At 38.8% G+C, this 21,365-nt stretch overlaps 2 protein-coding genes across 3 annotated transcripts; both read right to left on the reverse strand.

Moving 5' to 3' along the window:
- Nucleotides 1-260: 260 nt before the first annotated feature.
- On the reverse strand, nt 261-5,167 carry LOC122005393 (E3 ubiquitin-protein ligase SINAT3-like). 2 transcript variants are annotated; one of them, XM_042560422.1, is made up of 4 exons: nt 4,771-4,913; nt 2,027-4,653; nt 978-1,364; nt 261-773 (listed from the first exon to the last, which is right to left on the reverse strand). In XM_042560422.1, exons 3-4 carry the CDS (start codon nt 1,323-1,325, stop codon nt 411-413), a joined length of 711 nt encoding a protein of 236 aa, XP_042416356.1. In that variant the 5' UTR covers nt 1,326-1,364; nt 2,027-4,653; nt 4,771-4,913; the 3' UTR covers nt 261-410. The 2 variants fall into 2 exon arrangements, with proteins under 2 accessions (XP_042416356.1, XP_042416355.1); XM_042560421.1 differs by lacking the exon at nt 2,027-4,653 and having other exon boundaries at nt 4,771-5,167.
- Nucleotides 5,168-18,246: 13,079 nt separating this feature from the next.
- On the reverse strand, nt 18,247-20,577 carry LOC122005395. Its single transcript, XM_042560423.1, has 3 exons — nt 20,420-20,577; nt 19,902-20,090; nt 18,247-18,680 (listed from the first exon to the last, which is right to left on the reverse strand). The coding sequence occupies exons 2-3, from the start codon at nt 20,081-20,083 to the stop codon at nt 18,494-18,496; spliced, it is 369 nt and encodes a 122-aa protein (XP_042416357.1). The 5' UTR covers nt 20,084-20,090; nt 20,420-20,577; the 3' UTR covers nt 18,247-18,493.
- Nucleotides 20,578-21,365: the final 788 nt, after the last annotated feature.

Raw genomic sequence — 21,365 nt, forward strand, 5'->3', positions numbered from 1 at the left:
TATAAATAATATATATCGATATAATATATACTATATACTAAAATTTTTGATATTCCTAATCAATTAGTATTAAACAGAGCCTATTAGGCTTAAAGTTTAGTTTAGGGAGGATGTCATTTTATTTTTTATAATTTAATTTATCTTTTTATAAAGTCCAATACTCATTTACTTTTCGTTACTCTAACATATCACTAAATAAAATACTTACTATAATATCCATATAGCAGCCATAGTAATAGATAGATTCAATTGCACTATAATATCCTAAATATATAAACCTATTGTCACATTTTCATTCTATCGAAAATATGGAACCACATGAACCCAAGTGTTTAAAATATAACAAGGTCGTAGAATTTCATGTTTCATGTTACATCTACAGCAACAACCGGACTGAATGTCGTAAGTTTTCAGCTAAAGAGGTTTGGCATGCAAACACCGGCCTCATTGTTCTGCTGCTCCTTCCAGATCCTGCCTGTCACCCTCAGCTTCAGCTCTTTCCTGTCGCCTCCCGAGAAAAAGAGTGCCATGTTCCTCTGTATGATGAGCCCATCGTGACTGTCACGAACCTTACGGTGACTGTCGCGAATGCTTCGGGGAGTTCCTTCCCATATTAGCTTCCTTCCGTTGCTCCCAACCTCGAGGCTGTAGCTAAAGTTTCTGGCTTCGTTTTCGTCCCCCATAAAGCGTAGAAACGCCATGTAAACAGGAGCCATCCCAAGCTGGAAGGCCTCAAAGTGTAAGCAGAAATACTGACCGAAGCAGTGAAAAACCTGCAAAAATAACAAAAATGAACAAAACAAAAATGTATATAAGAGAATAATGTTCCATGAGGCTGGATACTGCTTTGGAGCAACACTTAGATAATGTTCTTTAGATACCTTTGGGGACTGTTTCTTTAAGAATGTAAAATGATCAAAAGTACAAACTAGCAAGACTGACTTTTTGGAAGCAATAGTGGGACTATGTTTACTTACAGTCAACATCCATGTGGCATTTTCAACTTCTCGAGGATTAGATTTAACATATCGATGATTGAATGTGCATCCCGTATGCATGTCTACCTTGTGATCATCTCTTAAGTGCGTAACCAGAAAAGGGATATCTCCGACGACAGAGCATTCAGATCCTGCATATGGGCAATTGTATGGTCTAAAGTTGCACTGAGCTTCATGTTTCAGCTTGCTGTAGTAAGGGAAGATTTCAGGGCATCCAAGTGGATAGTACTTGCAAGGAAGCTCAAGTGACTCAGCCACCTTTTCCAGTGCCAAACACCTGATATCCCCAAGCTCTTGGCGACAAGTAGGGCAACGGTTGTGCACCATTGTTTTACATGTTGAACAGAGTGTGTGCCCATTTTGACACTGCAAAAGTAACTCGCAAGACAATTTTAGTATAAGAAATAGTCCTCATTCTATGCCAAAATACTTTGCTAGTTAAACTGGCCAGCTCATAGATATGTATTAACAATTACAAGATCCATGCACTCCAACTTTTAGGAAGAAGAAAGAGCAGGTGTACGCAAACAAATAAGCATATGCTAAAGATTTCCTTGAATCATGATGAAGCTAACCGAACCAAAATTATCAAAATTATAATTGATGATGTTTAGCTCTGGTTAGCTACATGCTACAGCTTTTTACTTTTTTGGGAAATGATCAGTTTCACTCATGTAATCCTTAACTTTTGAAATTGCACACACTGCTTGTAATCAGCTGAATAGATTCCAGTTGAGTTGCATTTGGTTTGATAAAAGAACCTTAGTCACCCAATATAATCCAGAATTTGTAATCCCTGGAAACATAATTAATTTATTAACTAAGTAAAAAGGATGCCAATAATATATGTTAATTGAAATCAGCAGCCGAATAGTTCATGATTATGCAAAAAGACAGGCATTTTGCTCCAAGGCATCCTGATTATTTGTCCCACAAAGGCTGTCAATTTGTGCAGTCAGCAGCATTTAAAATCTCAATCTGTTACCAATCATGGCTTCTATTCAGGTTGGTATTGACAAGTACTTAACTGATTTGATAGAGATGGTCTGCTAATGTGCTGATTTGGTCCCTCGCCACCTCTTGTATTTCCCCCCAATTTCACTTCAAATTCTTTTCAGCTATGGAAATGTCACAAAAAAGTATATGCATAGTAACATTAACTCAATAGGTACTAGAATAAACGTTTGACACCACAAATTATAAAAGACAATAAACAAATCCAACCCAAGACCTTATTCATTGGAGTTTGGATTGTCTGACACCAGTTATATTCAAATCATCCAAAATCTAAGCATCATTTCCAGCAACTCAAAATCATCCCATGTCAAAAAATTTCCAAGTAAGACTAATTGATACTCCATGCTCATTCTGTTTGTTGTCATCATCTTTCACTCGCTCATCAATATATCATCCATGTGCCACTAATCATAGGATTCCTCAGGTTACATTATATAGACACCAATTAGAACTACTATGGGCTGGTTGGTATCCTTCGGGGATGTACTCCAGTATAGTTGCATTATGACACAGTTGTTTGAGGAGATTGTTCATGTAAATTCTTCATGATCAACCATCTTACATTCTCTTCTCAGCCAAAACATTAAATTTTTCAATCAGATCAATCTTCCTAAAAAAGCAATAAAGAATATGTAAAGATAAATAAAATTTCACATATAAATGAAGATCCATAGTACTGATATTTGATTGGCAGGTTTTCACCAAAACCATTGAAATCCTCGTAGAAGACATGGTCTTTGCACTTAATGTCCACAGTCAATTAATACACCGTGACAATCACATTATGCAGAGTTGGTAATCATTTATTGTGAGATTGCAACGATATTCAAAAATAATATTAAGATAGTTCATTACAAATATAAAATAGAAAAACAAATATGTGCCATTAGAAAACAAAATGAAATAAATATTTCACGATAAAAAAACATTTAAAGTACTTGCCTAATAAATATCCTTTGACAATTGTGCTTCTCAAAGTTGAATCTTATCTATTTGCTCTTGAACTTTGTCAATGTCAGAATAAACATAATCCATCTGTGGTTTCTTATTCATATGAACTTGGATAACATAAAAACTAGACCACAATAATGGTCTCCAAAATGTCACATTAGCTTTTGTTATCCTCTCTTAAATAAAATTGAATAAATACCAGAATACTATAAGTTTAGCTAGCAAAACATGGTTTTCCAGTAATAATTAACTAAGCAAATTGTCCCATCCATGCCACTTGATTTATCAGAAAGTAATTAAGTATTTTTCTTTCATCCTTCAATATATTTAGCTGCACTCACACTTTCTTATGGGTGTAATAATTGTTCTCTCTTTATTAAATAAGTGTTAGCTGTCACCTTTGCTTTTCCTAACAAAATAATATGTATTCCTCAGGTCTGGAATAGTTAATTTTGAGCATCCATAGTTGGCAGTACCTAAAGAATACTATGGATGCTGACTACTCAACGTAATAAAGATGGCACACAATTAACTAATGATTTTAAAAATGATAATAATCTTTAGGATTTAAAAGTAAGGATGATTCTGCTACGTATGACTTCAAACAATTCTCAAGTCAACCATCAGTAAGTATTAGTCCAAAAGTATGCATTTCTAAAATATAATTCTATAAACTATATATGCTGCAATTCAATCAAATAATTGGAAGAAAAATATTCCTTGAAAACTTTGAAAACCAACAAGTCATGAAGGACAAGTAACATACTATTCTGGCTAGGATTCAACATATAAATTACCAATTGATAAGTCAATATGCCAATTACTGAATAAGTTATCAGTTTCATTCAACTAAGAGAAGTTTATAGGCAGGGAGAAGATTCAAAGGTCCCAGACTGTTCATTGTTCAAACTTCAAACATCTGATCATTCTGTAGCAAGCTAGGGAATAAGAGAATATAACTTACAAAATTTATCAAAATAAATATCATAAGCATAATGTATATTTGCCTAAAATACTCGACTCCTAAAGTAGGCAAATGAGGTGAGCAAGACAGTGAGTTTTTGGAAACATCAAATTAACTTCCTTTTGAAGTGACTGACAAATAATAGATTTACTTTTCTACAAAATCTTTCTAAAAATTAACAATAACATTAACATACAGCCGTACAGGTTAAACTAGGAAATTTCAGCTAACAGTTGATGCTAGTTAAAAGTGTGGCATTCTAACCAGAAAATGTCAAAAATCAAATAGTGCAATTCTTGACCGATATAATAAGATCAAGCAGATGATCAGATAACAATCGATAGGACCGTGGTTAAAGGGTTTGCATATAAGAATCGAAATCTTGAGAAAACACATTCCAGAATAAACATTTAGCTACTGCAAAGGACGACCTTTTACTTGTGCACAGTGGTAGTAGCCGAAATATCAACAGAAAACCTAAAACATTAGAACATTGAAAATCCACATACACAAAATACAATTCGAAGTCATTATACCGATTCCTCAAAACTCAAGAGAAGGAAAAACCACACATATAGATCAATCAATTTAGTAAAAATGATCAGGAACATAAGAAAGGAGAAAAGAAATTCCAAGGCACCGTCAAAATAACATGATTTTTAACAATGGGATCATTGAACTGCAACAAGCGAGTGCCATAGAATTGCCGTATCCTCCCCGATCCTAGCAGAATAGCCAAACAAGACCGCTCCGTTATAACCTAACAACTAAACAGACTGTAGAAATAATCTAAAGAAAGCACAAGGGGACCAAAGATTGCATAGCGAAAAAAAAAACGACCTGATGGATTGGTGGGTACATAGAGTTTGTGCAGACGGGACACTCGAGAAGCTCATGGACGCTGGTGGCAGGGGTGATTGCCGAAGGGAGAGGAGCGGCGACGCCATGGGTCTTCGAGGAGTGAAAGTGTTGAACGGAGGTCTCCTCTTGGTCCATCCCGTCGATCGACGACACGCATTCGATGCTTTCCGAATCCATGCATCCTACGGCGAGGGGTTCAAGGCCCACTCACCCAACCCCAGTCCTCGTCTCTCCTCTCTGCACGATCTCGCTCGTGAAGACGAAGGAATCCGGGGGATTAGGTTCCAAAGCGAGAGTGGCGAAGAGAACGAAGAGATGCCTTGCTTTCTCGGTTACTTGGAATTGATGGGGCTCTTTAGGTCTGAGTTACCGCAAGGTTACGGGATCACCATCTCCACTCCATTTTATCAATTTAAATTTCAATGAGTAGCACCTACCTTCACTGCGATTGGCGGGCGTGTGGGCTCCTTCTAAAATCTAAACTTTGTCTACCAAGTGGAAAAGGCACATTTTAATTTATATATCGATTTTAGATTTTACAGATATATATTTAAAAATAAATTCTTCCTCGTTCGATTATAAGAACAAGAAAATCTAGCCATTCAAGTCATAACGTACGATTTATATGTTTAATGGCTGACAATAACTCAATTATCCAACATGAAATCTACGTATATTCTAGAATGAAGTTACTCATACAGCTTGTAAATCCATGAAGAAAGTCTCCAAATTATTCATCAACTTACAATTTGTCTAGCTGACTCTCCAGCGCAATGAATTTATGGGCAAAATAAAAAATTGAGATAAAAAACGCCTTATCCAACAGCAAAAACCTAAACAAACGGATCTTTGCTTTGACCTCAGGCCATTTAGACGTAGTAACCAGTGAAAGTACATCCTCTTCCCACTATCTCACCAACACAGAACCATGCATACGACTCGAGCCCAAATAGTGCTGCAATTCCAGCGTCCTCAATTTTGAGATCATTTCGGTTCCGCCAAATGTGTTTCACTGCATCGAATTCCTTCCAGAATGACTCACAACGACCAGGGATGCTGTGACACAATATGTCAATATCAGTATAATGGTCTGTAAAATTGCATTGCATACTTGCAACACAGCAGTAGCCGGGGCCATTTTTAAAGAAGAAACAAACTGCTGGTAACTTGCAAGTTCTTACACAATGCAACAAAACTGTTACTTGTTGAAATCTATCATAATATATAATCTTAGAAAAATCAACAGTACTTCTTTTTCACTTGTCAAAATCTAAAGTTTAAAATCAATTTCTTATTTTTTTTTCAAAGACATTCATAAATTAGTAATCATGGAGGCCTTCAGTTCCTGGAAATATATATTATACCAGCATGCCCTACATATTGTCATCAATGCATGTTGTGTCTTTCAAGATAATAAACCTTTGGAACTTCGTTAAATTTAACTACATGTTAATCACAACATATTTAAAAATATATATATATAATTGATATGGTGATGAAGAAGGGCCCCACCAAGATAAGAAGATCGGCTGACATGGAAGTTAAAATTAAGAAAGGAGTCAAAGTCGGCAGAGTGGACCAGTTATGGCCGAACGGACGGCATATCCGAGTAGACAAGCAAGGCCAAACGGATAACTAGAGCTTAAGAGACAAACAAACAATATATCCCCCGGTCGCCGTCCCTGTCGAGCGGGAGGCGTGTCCGTCCGGATGAGAGGCAGCCCTCTGACAACTAGAAAGCTAAGCAAAGGGAGAGTGCTCGGTGCAGCACAGCCAAGCGGGCGTGTCACGACCAAGCGGCCACTAGACGGCCTACAGCGGGATCGACTCGTATATCTCCTCGTACTCTTTTAGAGGTTTGTGTTAATGCAATTTGCACTAATGATCTAACTCATGTTTTGATGAATGACAAGGAGTCTAAAGTTAGAGTATTTTATTGTCTAACCTCTCTACCAAGTGTGCAGGAGTTGACTGGCCTGAAGGACCTGATACCAGGCTAAAATTCAGCTAGGTCCGCGAGACCCGATAGCTGATGGGAAGTCAAATAGGTCTGCGGGACTCGATATCTGGCGGGAAGTCCGATTGGGTCCGCGGGACCTGAGAACCTGCCGAAGTCTAGTTAGGTCTACAGACCTGACAACTGGCAGGAAAACATGGTGGGTCAAAGGCAAGTTAAGTGACTACAAGTGGTAAGTGAAGATAAGCAACTAGAGAAGAGATCCAGTGAGGACGTGTTCCTCGTTGAGGGAACTATAGGCGTCGATCTAACTTAGATCCATTTGAAAAATCTAAGTTGAGATCTTGACTAGATCATGGTCTCGAGGAAACAGAATCTAATTACTATTCCTATTTGCTGAGTTGTATTAACTCTATTTTGCAAGATGAACCTAATTTTATTGCCCAAGACTAACCCTTTTTTACAGGAAAAGAATGAGCTGAAAAAGGGGTTTCGGGCACCTAGACCAGGCTCGCCCTGAGGGTGCCTGGGGCGCCATGGCGATCTGGGCACCCGGAGTCGGTTCAGGTGCCCGACCCGCAAAAAAACATCCATAAGCTAATGCGGAGCACGTCGATTGGCCGAGCCACGTGGTCCAGGCACCCGGAAGGGTTCCAAGCGCCCGGAATGGACCTATTTAAAGGCCTTCGATCAAGAGATTCAAAATAATAATTGTTATGACTTTCTCTTCTGTTCAGAGCTCCGAAAAAGCTCCTACAACACTGTGAAGCTCCTTCGACAAACGACGATTAAGATCATTTTCTTTTGTTGTCGGTAATACTATTATGTAGTTCTTGTACTTCAAATCTGTAACCAGTTCGAGCTATTAGTGGATTATCCAATGAAAGCACTCGACGAGTGCAGGCTTTGGAGTAGGAGTCGTCGAACGCTCTAAACCAAGTAAAAACAACCTATGTTAGCATTGTCTTTTTGCTTCCATTTTCCGCTGCGTAACTTAGTTTCAAATCAAATTTTTGACGATCACTATTCACCCCCCTCTAGAGAATTTCCGATCCTACAGTTTGTGCCACTGACAACAGAATATGTTCCGCAAGCAAATCATATGGTAGAAGCTTCCAGACTATTACATCAGAGATATATATGCTCGCTTAAGGAAAAGTGTCAGAAACACTTTTTAACTTCTCTTTTCATTAGACACTTGGAAAAATGTGCGCACACTTTGAGATGTGTGCATAGACACTAAAGTGACACTATAAAAAGTGGTTCCCATCTACAGGAAGAGGTATCCATAACTTTGTCATTCTACACGTTCTTTTGCTACAACATTCTTGTTATTCTCTATATCGTCAGAAACTGACTTGAACATCGGAGGGATAACATCGAGAACCCCTTCCCGGTCCTGCATTGACACTTTTGTATTGCAGGATTACGTGGAGTCTTCGCTGCGTCAAACTTCCAGCCACATCCCTAGTTTTCCGTCTTCTTCGCTTTCGGATAGGAACATATTTGGTATCGTTTGTGGGAACTTCACCTGCATTCGAAACGAAAAGATGGAAGACGCTAGATAACTCACCACCGTGGCACTAACAGAAGAGGACCTGGAGCTGTTGATGCAAGCTAGAGCGCCAAAGATGGTGGAGCAGCAGCAGGCAGCAACTGATTACTAAATAAATAACCCTGGAGTCTCAAGGACAGGTCAGCAAGCTGATCCAAGAGGTCGAGTGGAAAATCCAGCCATTCACAAGCTAAACAACAGGCCGACCGACACCTTCAAAGAAGCGTCAGACACGCCGATCCCTTACCACCGTGCATTATTTCATACATCATCAAAAGAGCAGGGCCGACCAGAAAAACCATAAAGTTTCTCTTCGGAGAACGGCCCGTCCGGGATGAACAGAAAGGAAAAACACCCCAGCTCGACAACTCCCCCGAGCGAATCAACAGGTAGTTCTCTCAAGAGATCCAAGACGACCAACTACCGCATCATTATAGACCACTGATGATCGGGGAATACACGTGAGCAACTGACCCCGAGGATCATCTGATCAAGTTTGATAACATGGCCACGCTCCACCAATACACCGATGGAGTCAAATGCCGAGTATTCCTTACCACGCTCTTCGGATCACCGTAGAGGTGGTTCAAGCGATTGCCGATTGGATCCATCAGCAACTTTAAAGACTTCTGAACGGCGTTCCTTCAACACTTCGTAAGCAGCCGCCACTATTAGAAGACGAATGCCAACCTATTCGTGCTCAAACAAGGGTCAAGGAAGTATTGCGGGCCTATATTAAGAGGTTTAACCAAGTGGCCATGGAGGTTTCATTAGCCACTTTGGAAATCTAAGTGAGTTCTTTCTCACAAGGAATGGTGGATGGCAAATTCTTTCGGTCACTCATTAGGAAGCCCCTGAGAGACTTCGATCATTTGCTCAGGCGGGCTACCGAGTACATCAACGTCAAAGAGGCCCAAGAGGATCAGAAGAATGAAGTGATCCCCAAGTCGACCTCTGTCTCGGAGTGCTGAACGACCCATGCACACCAGCCGCCCAAGGGGCTCTAAGTGGGCACCGTGCAACAACACCTAGAGCCCCGAACTTATGCGGTTCAATATGTGGAGGCTGAGCGAACGAAGATCGTCGAGCCTAGACCGTGGAAGCCGCTTTTTTGTTCCTATCATAGGTCACCAATGCACAACACTAGGGATTGCTATCAGCTCAAACCAAAGCCACATCGACCGACACCTTCAAGATTTCATCAGTGATCCCTGATGCCCGATCGTCGCCATCACAATCGATCAGGAGGATAGCATGAGGAAGGCAAGCCAGGAGCTGAGCAGCACCGATAGCAGCCTTCTCAAAGAGAGTATGAGAGGCTCACACGGGCATTTACCGAGCAGTCATGCTCGTCAACCCGAGAGGAAGAGAACCAAAACAACGTCGCTTGGGGCAACATCAGTATGATCATGGGAGGCCCGACCAATAGTGATTCTAACCAATCTCGGAAGTCACACACTCGGTGACTGGAAATACAGGTTGTCAGATGCAGCAGAGAGAAGGCAGAGGGGCCAAAGATCACTTTTGGCCCTCAGGACTTGGAGAGACTAGAGGTCCCTCATGATGATGCCTTGATCATCAAGGCAACAATTGTTAATTATAACATTCACCATACTTTCATGGATACAGGAAGTTTGGTGAACATCATATTTAAGAGGGTATTCGAGCAGCTTCAGATCAAGCAGAGTGAGCTCCAGCCCATGATGACGCCCTTATATGGGTTTACGGGCAATGAAGTGTTGCCAATCGGCCAGGCTCGGCTGTACATATCCCTTGAGGAGGAACCACTCCGACAGATAAGGACGATGAACTTTATTGTGGTGACGCCTCATCCGCTTACAATGTCACACTAGGCCGACCAGCATTGAATGAGTTCTAGGAGATCGTGTCAACGTTCTGCCAAAAGATCAAGTTTCCCGTGGATAACTTGGTTAGCGAAGTTAATGGCGACCAACTAGCAGCTCGACGATGCTACGTTGAAATGGTCAAGACTGAGTCGTATGTCGTTTGAAAGGCTCAGAGGTTAGGTAATGTAATTTTAGAAGAGCCTCCTACATTGGTCTACGATGAAAAAGAAGAAGTTCAAGTGCACCCCAGTCAGCCAGAGGCCACTACTTTCATTGTGACTGATCTGAGTGTAAAAAAGAAGACGGAGATAGTTGCCTTTCTCAGGAAAAACCACGACGTGTTTGCCTAGGCAACTCACGAGCTCCCAAGAATCTTGCCGAGCGTAGCACAACATGAATTACACGTCCGATCGGATGCCAAGCTAGTGAAACAAAAGAAAAGAGATTTCACCTCGAAGCAGAATCAAATCATCCAAGCGAAGGTAGAAAAGCTGCTGGAGGCCGAGGAGATCTGCGAAGTATAATTTCCCGAGCTGGCTGGCTAACATACTACTGGTCTCCAAGCCGGGTAATAAATGGCAAGTATGCATTAACTTTTGAGACTTGAATAAAGTTTGCCCAAAGGACTACTACTCACTGTAGTGTATTGATCAAATGGTGGACTCCACGGCGGGCTGTAAGCTGATCTACATGCTGGACGTGTACTAGGGCTACCACCAGGTGCCGCTCACAAAGGAGGATCAAGAGAATGTCAGCTTTATCACGATGGACAGAACCTTCTGCTACAATGTGATGTTGTTCAGACTGAAGAACACCAGAGCCACCTATCAGCGGTTGATGAATAAGGTGTTTCGGAGGTAGATTGGTCAAAATATGGAGGTATATGTCGATGATATTTTGATAAAATCCCTCCGAGCCACTAATTTCTGTGCAAATATAGAGGAGACTTGCCAAACGCTGAGGATGTATGAAATCAAGCTCAATCCAAGTAAGTACTTGATTGGAGCGAGGAGCGGACGATTCCTCAGTTACATCGTCACCGAGCGTGGGATCGAAGCAAATTCTAGTAAAGTGAATGCGCTCCAAGACATGCCCCCTTTGCGCAACCTGAAGGAAGCTCAACGACTGATTAAATGGATTACCGCCCTGCCAAGATTTATATCCAAGTCGTCCTATCAGAGCCACCCTTTCTTCAAGGTTTTGCGCCGAGCTACGAAATTTCAATAAGACGCCGAGTGCGACAAGGCACTAGAGGAGTTCAAGAGTTATCTAACATCTTTACCTGTATTGGCAAAGCCCATCACTAGCAAGCCACTCTGGATGTACTCATCAGCTACAGAGCGGGCAGCTGGCTCAGTGTCGATGCAATAAAACTACGCTGTGCAACAGCCAATGTACTTTTTGAGCCATATATTGAAAGATGTTGAGTGTCGTTACACTTGTCTTAAGGAACTAGTGTACGGGCTAATCCTCGCCACTTGGAGGTTACACCCATACTTTTTATCGCATCCTATAATTGTATTGGCTAACAATACTCTAGGGAGAGTTCTTCTCAACCCCAAAGCATCCGGTCGGCTAATTAAGTGGACCATGGAGCTAAGTAAATTTGGCATACAGTATCAATCCAAATTGGAGATTAAGGCACAAGCCTTAGCCGATTTTATGATGGAGGTACAAAACGCCGAGCTAGAGGTAACTTGGAGGATTTATGTGGACGGATCGTCCACCCAGCAGGGCAGCGGCGTGAGCATACTTCTGACATCACCACGTGAAAATCGAATGCAGTTATCCGTTTAGCTAGACTATCGAGCCACGAACAACGAGGTAGAGTTCGAAGCGTTGATCATTGGGCTACAAGCAGCTTGGCACGTGAGAGCCACTCGAGTCCTTATCTACTTGGGCTCCCAACTAGTAGCACAGCAGCTATCGAGAACTTTTAAAATGAATAATGACCGGCTAAGGCTATATGTTGAGGCTTTTGAAAAATTGAAGGTTAGATTTTGAGAAGTAATTATCCAAAAAAAATCCCCTGAGCGGAGAATCAATATGCAGACGAGCTAGAAAAATTAGGAAGTTTATTAACCCCTGTAGTGCTAGATAAGCCGATCGAGCAAGTAATGTTGGTAGCTCACATTGAGAGGCCAACTGAAAGGGAGGCTGCAAGCAATTGGCAGACTCCTTTGATTGAGTTTCTCCGATCGGGTATCGTGCAGGCTGATTGGGAGCAGGCTCGGTTAATAAAAAAGAGAGTCGAACAATTTACACTAATCAGAGACCCCACCTGTACAAAAGAGTCTTCTCAAGGCCATTGTTGAAGTGCATTGGGTCGGAGGATATTCAATACATACTACAAGAGGTTCACTAAGGTTCTTGCGATAGCCATCCGAGCGGTCGTTCATTGGCAAGGAAAATCCTATTGGCAGGGTATTTTGGCCTACTCTGCAAGATAACACCACTCAAATGGTAGCAACCTGCTTATCTTGTCAAAAATATTAGAACGTATTACACAAGCTCACTGAGGAACTGAAGGCATTTGTGGTCTCCTGCCCATTCGGCCAGTGGGGTATGGACATCGTTGGACCCTTCCCCATAGCGACTGGACAGAGGAAATTCCTTCCTGTGGCGGTAGACTACTTCTCCAAATAGGTGGAGGCAAACCGCTCGCCAAGATAACCGAACAAATAACTATGTGAAAATAGACAATAGGCTTCAGATATTATCCGAAGTAATAGGTAGATAATTACAGAAGTGGGCGCACGTGAAGTAAAAGGGTCAATTTATTACTTCACCATACAATTACCGAAGTCTATCACCAGTTCAAAATTGGACCGTTTTTGAAGTAAAAAGGCTCTATTAGTTCATCGAGATTAGTAAAAGTGCCAAAGTGGTTGATGGTATATTACTTCATATGTTACATTGATTGACACAGTAACATATGTATACGACTTCACAATTTTTGTATTCTAGTACAATAAATGTTTAATTTTACTTCTACATAATTTGGCTTGGTTAAAGTATTTCTTATCGTATTACTTCATAGTTGTATAGAAGTAATAGAGCATATTTTACTACAACAAAAAAATTAATTTAGTGAAGTAAGATATATGGACGACTTCACAAATTTGATCAGTGGCGAAGTAACTAGTTTCTTTAACTATGCCACTATTTAAATTTATCGAAGATTGAAGTCTTTTATGTTGTATTACTCCATCATTTATTCATAGTGTCGAAGTAATTGACCATATTTTATTACAATATAATTTTAATTGACAAAAGTGTAAATCATAATATTTTACAACAACACAATATTTTTCATCATCAAAATTGAATAAATATATCAGAAATATCTATCAAATACAACCCAAAAGTATCTCCATGAATCTCTAAATACAATTCAAAGTTTATATCACAGCCTACACTTAGACACCTATATAGAAGTAGATGAATTTACTTCATTCACTTCTGACTTCATCATACTGAGATTGATTATAATACTATTAATTTTTTGATGCTGCAAACTAAAGTATTAACATAAGTTTGAGGGTCAATTCGAAATGACTCAATATTTCATAAAGAAAATATTTCAAAAAAAATGTTTACCTTCCTCTCCAATTGTGAATCTTCATCCAAGACTATCTCTTTCATGTACCACATTATACAATATCTACATTCAACACCACCATTTTATTTTAGATTACCCTAATAAAATTGAAAATATAATGCAATAAGCCACAATCCAAATAATAAGAAGTATTAATTGATGTCTAAATACATAGTCACAATACATACCGTTAATTGTTTAAAACTTGATCCTTTTGAAATATTCTTTGATGCATTGTATATCTTGACCCCAATACATTGTAAAAAATAGAAAGTTATTTTTTTCAACCTCTAATGAATTGAATGCATTCACAATTAATATAATCTAGTACCTACTTGGTCATAATAGTTTGTCAAGCATGGTCTCAGTTCCTGTTACTCAAAGAATCTAATAAGTATATCATATCCTTATCTTCATTAATTATAGTAAAGATTCAATGGTACTTGCCCAAATGAAAATATAACATTGAGTAGTATGTAGTAGAACTTGATAAATAATTAAAAATTTACCTAGTGTTGTATGGGATGAAGCAGATGCTATTTTTATTTGATGCTCCCAACTGAGCAGTAGTATGTTGTGACAATTTATTGTCTTCTTCGCCCACACCGCATGTAGGTATGTGACCAAGATCCACAAATGAGACATACTCATCTCTATTTTCTGTCTTCAAGTATTTGTAAAGGTAGCAAGGTAATTACAAGGTAAAGGCAAAATCTAAATATACCCTATGCAAACCAAATCAAAAGCATGCATGTCAACAAAAATTGTGAACAAAGGAAAGCATGTGAACAAATATTGTATTTAAGACATAACATATTCCATGTGAACCAAAATTTGTCTAACACCTCTAATCCATCCATAGTGTTCCCGATTTCCTAAGGCAGTGGTTAATACATCATTCATCCCAGAAGATTTGAACTCTCCTTTGACCTTCTTTTCTAACAAGTCATCCTGTAATTAGACATATACCAAATCAATCTAAAAACTCCAATATTATTTAGATAGGTAATGTGAAAAGTAGATAAAACTAAATATTTATAGATAGGAGGCTCGCCTCATGTTCAATTTGACATCGAGAAGAAAAATATATGCAACCCCTCATGTTCAATTCAACATCAAAAAAGAATAATGTGTGACCTTATTTGAATTTGACATCAAGAGAAGGCTTGCCTTGATTGTGAACCGCTTGCAAGGGCCTTGTTTGGAATAATTAAACCTTGTTTGGATTGGTATTTCCATTTTTCATTTTTTAGAAAATATAATATGAAAATTGAAGAGAAAAATAAAATATTATTACCTTTTTTTGTCACTTTGTGATTTTATTAGTGGTGAATGTAGTGCATTTTTCTCTGAAACAAGATGAAATTCTTCTCCTCCATACGTATTACATTCAACCTAATAATTTTTTATGTCATAACACAATTAAACAATTTATGTCATAATTCAAACTTAAGGATTTAAAAATGTATTAACTATGAGGTCACATGTTCACTAAACGATAAATAAATAATTCACGATCAAGAGTAACATGTATGTGAGAACGAACCCAATCGAAGAGTTTTGTATATCCCTTCCTCTAATTTTGAAAAAATCCCTTCCCTAATTTTGAAAAATCCCTTCTCCTAAAGAACACATCTACTTATCCTTATGTCATGAGATGTATGTCTTTCATGTTTATAGCCTTACCACATAAGAATTTTAAGATGATCTTATTTCACTCAACAAAGCTTGTATGAGTGAAATAAAATTAAGGTACTTGAGATTTGGAAAATTGAGTAAACGTTTTAGCAAGCATAGATTTATTACACATATAAACGTATTAGCAAGCATAGATTTACTAGCTTGTATGAGTTCAGAAAATTGAGGTACTTGAGATCTTTCAACCACAACATAATAGATTGGCACTAGCTGTAGTGCTAGGTGATGAGGCAGCGTCCGCCTCGCGTGCAGTAGCTTGCGAGCTAACCGCACGTGAGGTAATCACTCGTTGCCTAGCGAGGCAACGGTCACCCCTCCTTGCCTCAGCGACCGACGCTTGTTGTCTCCTCACCGATAGTAGTTGTATTTACTGAACAAGAAAAAAAATTACAATTACTTGGCGAGCAAAAATCTTGCTTCTTGTCGCGGGAGAGGAAAGGATGTGCCATGCAACTGCAGGGGAGAAAAACGCGAAGGAGAAAAATGTTTGCTTCTTGAAGCGGGAGAAGGGAAGGAGGCGTCATGCAACTGTGTGGGAGAAAAACGCGAAGGAGAAAAGTGCTTTCGGCGGAAGAACTTAGGTTTTAGTATAAAAAAAAATTATATGAATAATAAACCGGTTCAAGTGTAAAAATTTTAATCCATTCAAACAACTTTAACCTATTTAAATTTATTACTTTAGCACTTTTATATATATATAGAGAGAGAGTTTTGATCTCCTGCGCGACACGCACAGTGTGTGACTGTGCGCGTCGCGCAAGAGATCAATTAATAGTTTTTTTATTATTTTTTTAATATTTTAAATTAAAAAAATTAACATTTCCTTATATAAATTTTTAATACATTAATATATCCCCTCAACATATTACAATACTCAATAAATACTTAAATTAATTTTATTTTATTTTATTTTTAAAACCAAACACTATAACCTAATTGGGAAGCCTGAACCCTAGAGGTAAAATCTAAAAAAAATAATTTTGATACTATAACACAAAGCCTGAACCCTAGAGGTAAAATCTAAAAAAAAATAGCTTTGATACTATAACCCAAAGTCTGAACCCTAGAGGTAAAATCTAAAAAAAAATAGTTTTGATACTATAACCCAAAGTCTGAACCGTAAATAACTTTGATACTATAACCCAAAGTTTAAACCCTAGAGGTAAAATCTAAAAAAAAATAGCTTTGATACTATAACCCAAAGCCTGAACCATAGAAAAGATAACTGTCACATCAAACTCAAATAGCCACCTATCACATCACGTGTGTGGCGACATGTAGGGGTGACACGTGACATTCAGTTACAGGTGACATTAACGAGGAAGCAGAAAGCATGATTAAAGGAGCGTGGCCAAGTATGCTTTGCATTAATTGGAAGGGGGATTTGAATGACTTTCGAGAAATTATGGTGCTGTTAGCGGCAATTAAAAGGTACTACGTGGGTTGTGCGGTTGGAGCAGAGATCAAAGGAAAGTAAAAAACCCGGCTAAAGTGTTGGCTATGATATCTCCGACGACAGTTGAATATCACAGTCGAGCGGCAATTATAAACCCTTGAACAATGAGATCACAGCCAAGCGGTGGTTATAAACTTTTGAAGCAGTAAAGATCATAGCCAAGCAGTGGTTATAAACTCTAGACGCAGTAAAGATCACAACTGAGCGACAGCTATAAACCCTTGTGAAACAAGTATTGCAGTCAAGTAGCGACTTTAAACTCCTACACATTGAGCATGACAGCTGAGCGACAGCTGAGCGACAGCTATAAATCCCAGAGCATTACAACGGGAAGAAGAGCCACAGAACATCCTATTTGTCCAGTCAGTCGGACTTACAGTCTTCTTTGACTAGACTTGAGAGAAAGACTTGTGATGTGGTGATGAAAAAATGCCCCAGCAAGGTAAAAAGACCGGCTGACGTGGAAGTCAAAGTTAAGGAAGGAGTCAAAGTCAGCCAAGCTGGCCAGCTATGGCTGAGCGGACGACATGTCCGAGTAGATGAGCAAGGTCAAACGAGTAACTCGAGGTTAAGAGATAAACAGGCAATACATCCCCAGATCGTCGTCCCTACCGAGCGGAAGACATGTCCGTCCGAATGAGAGACAACCCTCTGACAACGAGAAAGCTAAGTAAAGGGAGAGTGCTCGGTGCAGCACAGCCGAGCAGGCATGTCTCGGCCAAGCGACCACCGATCGGCCTACAGCGGAACCCACCCGTATATCTCCTTGTATTCTTTTGGAGGTTTGTGCCACTGACAATAGAATATGTTCCGCAGATAAATCGTATGGTAGAAGCTTTCAAATTATTATATAAGAGATATACATGCTTGCTTAAGAAAAATTGTTAGGAATACTTTTTGACTTATCTTTTTATTAGACACTTAGGAAAATGTGTACACGCTTTGAGATGCATGCACAGATACTACAGTGGTACTATAAAAGGAAGTTCCTATATACAGGGAGAGGTATACGCAACTTTATCATTCTACATATTCTATATCACCGGAAACTGACATCAGAGAGCCAACACCGAAAATCCCTTCTTGACCTGACACTGACATTTTTATATTACAGGATCACGTGGAGTTTTTGCCACGTCAAATTTCCAACTACATCCCCAACTTTCAATCTTCTCTGCATCAAACTTCCAACCACATCCCTAACTTTTCATCTACTTCGCTTTCGGACAAGAACATATATTTAAAAATAAATTCTTCCTCATTCGATTAGAAGAACATGAAAATCTAGCCATTCAAGTCATAACGTCCGATTTATATGTTTAATGGCTGACAATAACTCAATTATCCAACATGAAATCTACGTATATTCTAGAATGAAGTTACTCATACAGCTTGTAAATCCATGAAGAAGAGTGTATTCTCAACTCGCAAGAGAAGCAAGTCTCCAAATTATTCATCGACTTACAATTTGTCTAGCTGACTCTCCAGCTCAATGAATTTATGGGCAAAATCAAAAATTGAGATAAAAAACGCATTATCCAACAGCAAAAACCTAAACAAACGGATCTTTGCTTTGACCTCAGGCCATTTAGACGTAGTAACCAGTGAAAGTACATCCTCTTCCCACTATCTCACCAACACAGAACCATGCATACGACTCGAGCCCAAATAGTGCTGCAATTCCAGCGTCCTCAATTTTGAGATCCTTTCGGTTCCGCCAAATGTGTTTCACTGCATCAAATTCCTTCCAGAATGACTCACAACGAACAGGGATGCTGTGACAAAATATGTCAATATCAGTATAATGGTCTGTAAAATTGCATTTCATACTTGCAACACAGCAGCAGCCGGGGCCATTTTTAAAGCAGAAACAAACTGCTGGTAACTTGCAAGTTCTTACACAATGCAACAAAATTGTTACTTGTTGAAATCTATCATAATATATAATCTTAGATAAATCAACACTTCTTTTCCACTTGTCAAAATCTAAAGTTTAAAATCAATTTCTTATTTTTTTCAAAGACATTCATAAATTAGTAATCATGGAGGCCTTCAGTTCCTGGAAATATATATTATACCAGCATGCCCTACATATTGTCATCAATGCATGTTGTGTCTTTCAAGATAATAAACCTTTGGAACTTCATTAAATTTAACTACATGCCAATCACAACATATTTAAAAACACAAAAATCTAATAATCATGATGAGAAATGGACAAAACAAATGAATCTCACGGATCCCAAATAAGTCCTAGAAGAAAGGCACAAATGTTCACTTATACCTCGCTCTCACTGATGTTCGCAGCTAAAGCAAGCCAAAAGGTTGAATATATGCCCATCACACGGTCAGCATTGCGTGCCACATTAACAACCTCTCTCATGGAATACTACACTGCCCCATAGCTCAGGGGAGAAACACTCAGTCTAGAGCATGTTCATTCTTATTAGGAAGGCAACCTGCTTCTACTAATGTGATCAATTATCAGAGGATGTGGCAGTTCGAAAGTTTAGGCAACTCTAATAAATATCTAATCCAGATAAAATTATCTATTATAAAAAGTGTAAAATCAAGATACTTATGCTCTAGTTCAATTTTACCAATTAATTTGGCAAATACTTTAATTATTTTGACAGAATATATCTAGCAGAAACAAAATGTTATGAGAAACATTTGACCAAATTAAGGAACAAGGAATTTGCAAGTTTATCTCAATAATAAATTAAATTTATCTGCAATGTGAACTGTATATGTTTCAACAGTTGCATCACAAAATCAAGCAAACATGCTGATAAAGACTTCGATTGAGAATTAAACCAAACAAAACTGTTTCATGATATCTCTACGGGTAGGGTTTAGAAAAAGTTGGTTCACGCATATAATGGCTGAGAAACAGAATCCATATAATTGAAAGATAAATGACAATCTGTTGATGCCATCACAGAGAAACCAAAATTAATATTTTCTGAACCTCATAAATTAACCATACGTTATACCTCGCAAGACGTGTGTAAAACAGCTGCTTTGAAAGCTCTTGGCACTTCTCTATGGTGGGTGGCTGCACAATGTGCTGCTTGTTCTTCTCCAGAAGATCCTTGTAGTAAGCGCATCCGTGCTTAGACACGAACTTAGACACTTCCACAGCCCTAGATTGAAGCTGCTGTAGTCTCGACGCCATCTACAAACTACAAGAGCCCATGCCAAAATTTAGACACGCCAATTTTATCAGCCACCCATTTTAAGAACCACCGAAAAATAAGTAGAATACATTCAGAGTCACAAAGATCAAGAAAGCACAAATCGGTGTTTACTGATCCATATCAAAAGAAAAGGCAGTAAAATCATACAGAGATCTTTTTTTTTTCAAAACCTTGTATCAGGATGAAAAAGGGAAAATCATTGACCGAACGCAAAACCCTAGATCCAACGAGACGATTACAACAAAACAAAATTCGAAAGCTATAAAAGAAACCATAGGACAAGAGCCCATAGAGTAAAGAGCATGTATGCGTACCTTCCTGATGTCTCCGGCTGGGAAGAGATCGGAGAGTGAAGACAGAGCAGCTCAGGCGTGAGGGATAAAGGCCACTGTCCAAGGCATCGGCAATTTATTCATCGAGTCCGATCGGGGAAAGTTTGGGCTAGGGCGTACGTGGCACTTTTGGTCAGTCGAACTTCTACTCCAAGACATTTTGCACCCACTTTTATTACCCGCAAGGGGCCCGCTAATGTAATTTACAAAGAGAACACCAATCTTATAGAATAATACACCTCTCAATCATACTTGAACCTTAACGATTGTTCCTTTATTTTTTAAATTCACTGAGTGACTCAATTTTTTTTCTCTTCTTAGAGTGGAGGTAACCGATCGAATCCCTAAACTAATGTTAGAGACGACCAATTCAATTCTATGAAAATTTTCCAACTGTAATCATCAATAATTCTAATGCCGCAAATGTGCTCTACATAGGGATCAAACTCTCGTTATTTGGAAAAGTACTCTGTCTCTTAGTTACCGCACTGAGCAATTTAGAGATGAACAGTCAATCTGTCAAATCGTTCAATCCGTTTATACCAATCTGAATCAAATCGAAAAAAAAATCTGCCGGATATAAAGTCAGATGTAAGATCCTGATATTACATTATCCGATTTAATAGGGTCGGATAATTTTTTATCTCAATAACCGAACCAACTCGATCCGCGATCACCCTTCCTTGTAGCAACTACTGTCGATAAGTTTCTACATGCTATAGTAGTTACTGTCGATAAATTGGTACACGTTGTAGCAACTACTGATGATTAACTACTACAACGTGTAATAAATAATATCTATTATCATTTTAAAAAATTTTATTTTTTATTATTTTATATTTATATTTTATATTTCATTGGATATAGGGTCGGATATCCAAATAACTGACAACCTGTCGAATATCTGATATATAATAACTGTCGAATA

Source organism: Zingiber officinale, chromosome 7B (assembly GCF_018446385.1).
Source record: "Zingiber officinale cultivar Zhangliang chromosome 7B, Zo_v1.1, whole genome shotgun sequence".
Lineage (NCBI taxonomy): Eukaryota > Viridiplantae > Streptophyta > Magnoliopsida > Zingiberales > Zingiberaceae > Zingiber > Zingiber officinale.